Consider the following 6,727-nt stretch of genomic DNA (forward strand, 5'->3'; position numbering starts at 1 on the left):
CACACGCACATGCACACCCCCACACACTCACACGGATGGACAAGCGACATGTTTGGGGTGGCAATGAAGATGAAAGACCAACGACGGTAAAGGTGGTTCAGGGTTTTAAGGACACAGAAGCACAACATTCCCACAGCGTCATTAGTGACGATAAGGAGCCGCCCCTAAGTTAAGTTACGGGCCGGCCCCTGAGGGATGCAGGCGGGACTGCCGCTGAGTGGTGGGCTCAAAGAGATTTACTCACAGGGGCCAATGCAAAAACAACAACATTCTTTCCCTGGCCGACCATGAGGCAGCGTCGAAAGATCTAAAGATAGCTTTGGGATGGGAATGTTTACGGTTGTTGTTCCCCCTCGCGGGGGTCTCGGATTGTCTCGGAGCTGTCATAAGGTGCCGGAGAACTTCTGATCGGAAGGTCAAGAACGCACGAACAAAACACTCGGGGCAGTTGCGGACTTGCACTGTGTCAGTCCAGTGTCAAAAAAGACCCCAGAAAGATGTCCAAAGTAATTTAGCCAATAAGAAACCCTTTAAATATTGATTAAACTTTGAGTCCATTTTCTACCAACATTAGATGGCATCGGCAAAAACTAGGGATGCACGATATTTATCGAACCGATAAAATATCGACCGATTTGGGAAAATATTACGTCATTTTTTTTTTCTATCGAGACGATAGGTACATTTTAGACGCTAAAAAGGTCCGATAGATTTATTAACGTCTGTACACTGTTTGCAACGCAAGCAGCCTACATTAGACCAAGTTGTGCTGCTTACGTCATTATAGACCACGTCGAGCTGAGTACGTCAGCTCTACTACGTTGCTCTCGTAGACCGGCCAGTCTCCAAAAAAGACCGGCCGGCCTCGCTTGGCATAACCCCGAAGGTTGGCCCACACTACTGTCGTAGACTAGCACGTAGCAATCAACACGTCCTCCTCACCAGTGTGGTGGTGTTTCTCCATGGCAGAAGATCAAAATATTTTCAGCAAGGATTCTAAGAGGGGGAAAGAAGGCTTTTGCTCACCTGAAAATCCGTCATCATGTGGCAAAGCCATTTTGAACGAAACGTGAATGAGGCAGCTGCAGCAGCTAATGGTGCTAAGCTAACGGCGCTAAGCTAACAAGCAGCAAGGCAGGCAAGGCAGCAACAACAAGGCTAAAGCCATTAACGCCAAAGTTATGGCATTCATAGCGCTAGACAAGCAGCCGTTTTTTGTAGCTGACCCGTTTTTTTTTTTAATAGCACATTTGGAGCCGCGTTGCATCCTCCCAAGTGGCCATAGCTTGATTGACTAGAACGGACTACGCGCAAGTTTCACTGCAATTGGGGGTTTGGGGTTTTCGAGGATGCGTATCATAAGTTATTTTACATTACACGGGAAACTACATAACCAGCCACGCACCCACAAGGGTTGCTGGAATACCAGTTATTCTGTAACCCTGTATGCACTTTTGTCTATTTACTTGATTTCATTTTTTTTTTTAATCAGTATTAGTATTATTAATTTAATAATTGACAAATGTCAATGCATATAATTTTACCTACTGTAGTGTTCACCTACCTCATCATCATGCAGTATTGCACTTAGGATTGAATAAATGCATTCCTATTGCATAATGCATACGTACATGAATGGGTTTTTTCCCCCAGATAAACCAGTTGTAGTTCCGTATTAATTTTAAAATTAACTTTTTTTTGGTTAATTATCTCTTAACCATTTCATATAGAAAATAATACACATTTGAAAGAGATACATTTCTTTGCTACTAAAACATATGTTTTTCCATTCCTGAATTTCCCCAATTGCAGATTATATGAAGACAAAATTAAATATAAAAAGATTAATTTAATCGGTTATCGGTATCGACCATACAAAGCAGGAAATTATCGATATCGGTTGAAATTTTTCATATCGTGCATCACTAGCATAAACCCTTGGAAATTTAACTTTATCCATTCATTTCATCCGATGGTGTTTCATTTGAGCAAATTCTTGAGTAAGAGCTCAAATGGCTGCTTTAAAATCAAAAATGGTCAACTTCCTGTTTAACTCCAGAGCATGGCCCATTGAGAAATTTTCCTGTGTCCAGTTCTGATAGACATGTCCATTTTGGCCTTTTGCCATCAAAGAAAAAAAAAAAAAAAAAAACACTCAAAAGTGCCCCCTGGAATATCCGACACCATTGACACCAAATTGGGTGGAAATGTCGATCATAGCAGGACACATGGAGAAGTCTCAAGGATCCACAACTGAAATTGAACAGGAAGTCAGACACTTCGGTTTGAATCATCCATTTTTGGGCTAAATTCCAGGACTTGTACTTTGGCCTAAGCAACAAAAGAATGAAACTAAATGAGCCCAACCGGAAGCCGGTATCTTAGACCAGGGCTCCCCAACCGCCGGTCCGTGGTGAACATACAGAGAGAGGAGACATAGTTCTTGAGTTTCTCCAAAAGTCCATTTCAGTGGACAGATGGCCAAGAAACACAGGACAGCAAACATACTGACATAAGCATGAGTTACACCCCTACATCAACCCGCAACTATTCCAGCCCCAGACAGTCGCACGACCCTGCAGCCAGAGCATGAGAAGACGTGAAAGTGGTCTTCACAGGAGAGGAAAACAGAGAAAAAGCAGGCTGGCACTCCAGAAAAGACCATAATCATCAAAACATCTGTCTGTCTCAAAACCATACATCAAACAGGGGTCAGCTTATATTGTAAGGGGGAAGGATGCAAGCAAAACTTACCTGACGTGTCCCACATGTTCAGCTCAATGCGGTGCTTGTCGATTTCGAAGCTGGCCGTGTAGTTCTCGAACACGGTGGGCACGTACGTCTAAGCACAGAACGGAAAATCACATTTGTTTCAGGGACTAAAGCAGCCACTTCATTAGGTACACCTGCCAAGTCAAACAAAAAGCTGGATCAGAAATGAGACTTGACCATGTGGCTTTGTGGGTATCGATCACGTTCTTATGCATGCACATTCATGTTGAATGGAAGCACTATTAACACTCGTCAAGAACTTTGTAAATTACAGTTTCATCACTTAAAAAAATAAAAAATAAATCACAACTGGTCAAACTTAGAGCCAGCGATGTATTTTTGTCACAATAATAATTTATCTACCATCTACACACACAAAATAACTACAATCTATTTTTTGAATTATTAAAATAAAAGGATGTACATGCACTTCACATATTTAATGTACAATTTGAACCTTTAAAAAACACACACACACGTCAATTACAAATTACAAATACCTACAGTAATCATGTGTCCAATGAGAGCAGATTTAAAGTGATATTACAACCATTTCAAAAATTGTGAAAATGTATTTTGTTTGTTTGCAGACAACACCACTTTATTTTATGCCGGGGAAAATATGCATGGTTTCAAACTGAGGCAGAGGTGGTATCACCGGGTCTATGATGGGTGACTACCAATGCGGTGCCAATACCTTTTAAAATAAGATAACATTTGGCCCGAGGGGTTAAGGTATCGGTACTCTTGACGGTGACCGATACCATTATGGGCTGCATCAGAGACTAGAAATTAGAAATTACAAGTATATGAATACAAAGTTGCCATTAATTTTAGTTTTTTGAACTACAGTCATTAAAAATTCATCCACTAGTACATATTAAATTGTAAATATAGTTCAGTGTTGTTGCAAATGTATATACTGTGTTTTTATGACTTTGGCGATGGCTGGAGCACGCCACCTCTGCCTCGCAACCAGGAAATGGGCGTGTGCAACAGTTGCTCCATGATCTGTTTCTTCTTCGGTACATTAAAGTTTAAAAAAAAAAAAAAAAAGGGGGGGGTCGAAAGCTGTTTCTTCTTCAGTTGTTGCTTCAGGTCTTTCCGGTGCACTACGGTGTAAGACGTTGATGATGTTGTTTGTGAGATCTCCCTAAATGATGAGCTGGTCCTTGGCCATGACAGAGGCACCACGGGAGAACTTCTGAGCAATTAACCACTGACGCTCTTTCAGCTCAATGTCAAAATATCAAAAGTTGCCAGGCCGCACAGCTTTAGCCCTGGGCCAATCAAAAAAAAAAAAAAAAAAAAAAAAGCTCTGATATGATATGACCTCACAAAAATCTGACATCCCAGTATGCCTGCAGCATTTGTAGGTTTGTCATGCTTTTTACTCATGTAGAGTTGTACAGGTGAGGCAAGGTGACCTCTGTTCAGCTTGGACACATATACCTTAAAGGTCAAACATTCCCAACGTGGATAAATGACTACATTTGATTGAAAAAATATTACTCGTTCAGTCAGAAACGTTAAGTTGGCAACAGTGATTATGCATTTGTAAATTAGCTCCTCTCGCTGTGTTGTTTGTAAAAGCAGTGCACATATTGCATTTAATTCAACTGAATTTGGTTAAGTTGTATTGAGATAAAAAAAATAAAAAAAAAGTTGATGAATATTTAGGGAGAGTTGAGTTGAGCTACATTAGGGGGTGAAAAAGGGTTAGTGTTCATTCAGTGTTTCCCTGTGTTCGAGTTATTTTCCTAACCATACACAATACTGAGAATCTGGCAATAGTCAGATTGATAATTGTGATTCACTCAAAGGAGTTCTTCACATTGCTCCATGGTGATTTGCTCCGGTAAGGTGGGACATACTTCGAGCTGATTGGACGACACGGCATATTGTGCATGTTTGTTTTGACCAATCACAGAAACGGATGAAAATCTCATCTTCGGTCTCATATCAGAGATCTTAACCAGATAAAAACGCAGGAAGGGCCTCTCAGTGTCGACATTTAACAAGGAAACGGTGATTAATTCGGCGAGAACAGAATTAATTGGCAGCATCCATTCTTCTATGTTAGGTTTGTTTATTTCTCCCGCCATCAGCGCATCCTGGTTTCGTCACAGCACCGTCACAGTCTCACCTTAAACAACGCCTGATTGTCCCGACCTAAAAAGGTCGGTTGCGAATGGATCAGTGGGAGCAGTACAAGATGGATTCTTGTCTAGCAAATACAGTGAAAAATTCAGCTTGCTGGCAAGGTTACAATATAGATGATGATGGAGAAATCAATTTCTAGGTTAGCCCCAATTTTGAAATCTGCTACACGTGTTAAGTTACAAATGTGAGACAAACACAGTTAAACAACAACAACAACAACAACAGCAACAATAATAATAATAATAATAATAATAATAATAATAATGAAATGTAAAAAAAAAAAATCAAAGGTTTGTAAGATATTCTTTCAAATCCAAATTATATGGGTCACTTTCATATAATATGATCAATAACTGAATTAACAAACCACTAAATTTCATTTTGAAAATCAATTAACTTTACTGATATGAATATTTGAATTGTTGGTAGTTGTTATTATTCAAAAGGTAATAATTGTTTCTAAGGAAAATAACATTTTAATGGCAAAAGCGTCTTTCCATTATGTGTCCGAAATCAAATTTCATTCACATCATGTTTTCTGAAGATGTCAGTTCCATGTTTTGACATACTGTAGTATGATTGCTCTCTGGTTTTCAGTTGAAAAATACAAATCCTAAATCTAATCTAAGTTTTTTTCAGTTTCTTTGTTTAGCTTTCCAAAGATGCCAACCTTTGGAAAATATGATTCATGATGAGGAAAGTTTGAAAAGTTTGAAACTTGGATTTAACAAAAAAGGTCATGACCAAAATAAGAAAACCCAACTTACTTTTAGTATTAAGATATTGGCCGGTAATTGTTGCATTCACATCGGTTTTACAGATTCATATACACATTGCAGGAAAATTATATTATCTAAATAAAATTAGTCGGATAATCCCACAAAACAATAAAATAAATAAATCATTTATCTTTTAAGTTTTGCAAACATATCTACAATAGGGCCCCTTGAACCCAAAACATTTGAAGAACGTCAGATTTAAAAACAGCGTTACTTTACTATTAAGTTCCGCGTTCCGGCGGGTCCCGATAAGGCGTCGTCATTCATTGATAAAAAGGCTAAATGGAACGCTGCCTTTGTCCTCACCTCCGGGTAGCAGTCTTTAGCGAAAACGTGCAGCAGCGCTGTCTTGCCACACTGCGCGTCGCCCACCACCACAATCTTACAGCGGCTGCCCTGACTCTCCATGCCGGTCAGAGGTGCGGTCGGTGGTCGCCAACATCCGTAAACACTAAACAAACAAACAAACAAACAAACAGCGAAGACTGCTTTCACGGAGCTCCAGTAGCTCCAGCACAGCCTTAGCGGGCGTGCTGCTCCTCTGGTGCGACTGACTGACTGACTGACTGACTGAGTGCCGCAAGAAGTGCCCGGTGACCGGACTGACGAGCCACCAGGCAGGCAAAGCAGGCAGGGAGGGTACAAACGCGCAAGCACGGTGTGTCGCGCGTGCGCGATTATTGACAAGACTTGAGGTGACAGGCCACGCCCACGAGTGCACGCGGAGTACGGGGTTCACAGGTTAATTGACCTTCCATTCAAAGGTTAAATTATTGTTTATTAAAAAATATATATATATTTATTTAACAAGAATGTTGACGTTGTTCCATGTACTCAAATGTTCTTTGTAGCCGAGCCAGCATGGCTCTTTTTTGAGAAAAACAAAAAACGTTGTAATCCCCCTTTCTTATGTCTGTTGAATACTTGCAAGTAATGGAGACACATTAAACGCGGCGTATGTATATAAAGCAGGACATTAAACGCGAGTGGTTTAGGGTGATTGGTTTGTGTTT

The 6,727-nt window shown here is 40.4% G+C and overlaps 1 protein-coding gene across 1 annotated transcript in view; it reads right to left on the bottom strand.

Moving 5' to 3' along the window:
- The window catches only part of rnd2 (Rho family GTPase 2), a 50,394-nt gene extending 43,970 nt beyond the window's left edge, over positions 1-6,424 (bottom strand). Inside the window, exons 1-2 of the mRNA XM_077495475.1 lie at positions 6,021-6,424; positions 2,755-2,842 (exon numbers count right to left, since the gene is read on the bottom strand). Coding sequence (XP_077351601.1) covers positions 2,755-2,842; positions 6,021-6,122 — 190 coding nt within the window. The 5' untranslated portion in view covers positions 6,123-6,424. The remainder of the gene's footprint in view (positions 1-2,754; positions 2,843-6,020) is intronic.
- Positions 6,425-6,727: the final 303 nt, after the last annotated feature.

Source organism: Festucalex cinctus, chromosome 1, assembly GCF_051991245.1.
Source record: "Festucalex cinctus isolate MCC-2025b chromosome 1, RoL_Fcin_1.0, whole genome shotgun sequence".
Classification (NCBI taxonomy): domain Eukaryota; kingdom Metazoa; phylum Chordata; class Actinopteri; order Syngnathiformes; family Syngnathidae; genus Festucalex; species Festucalex cinctus.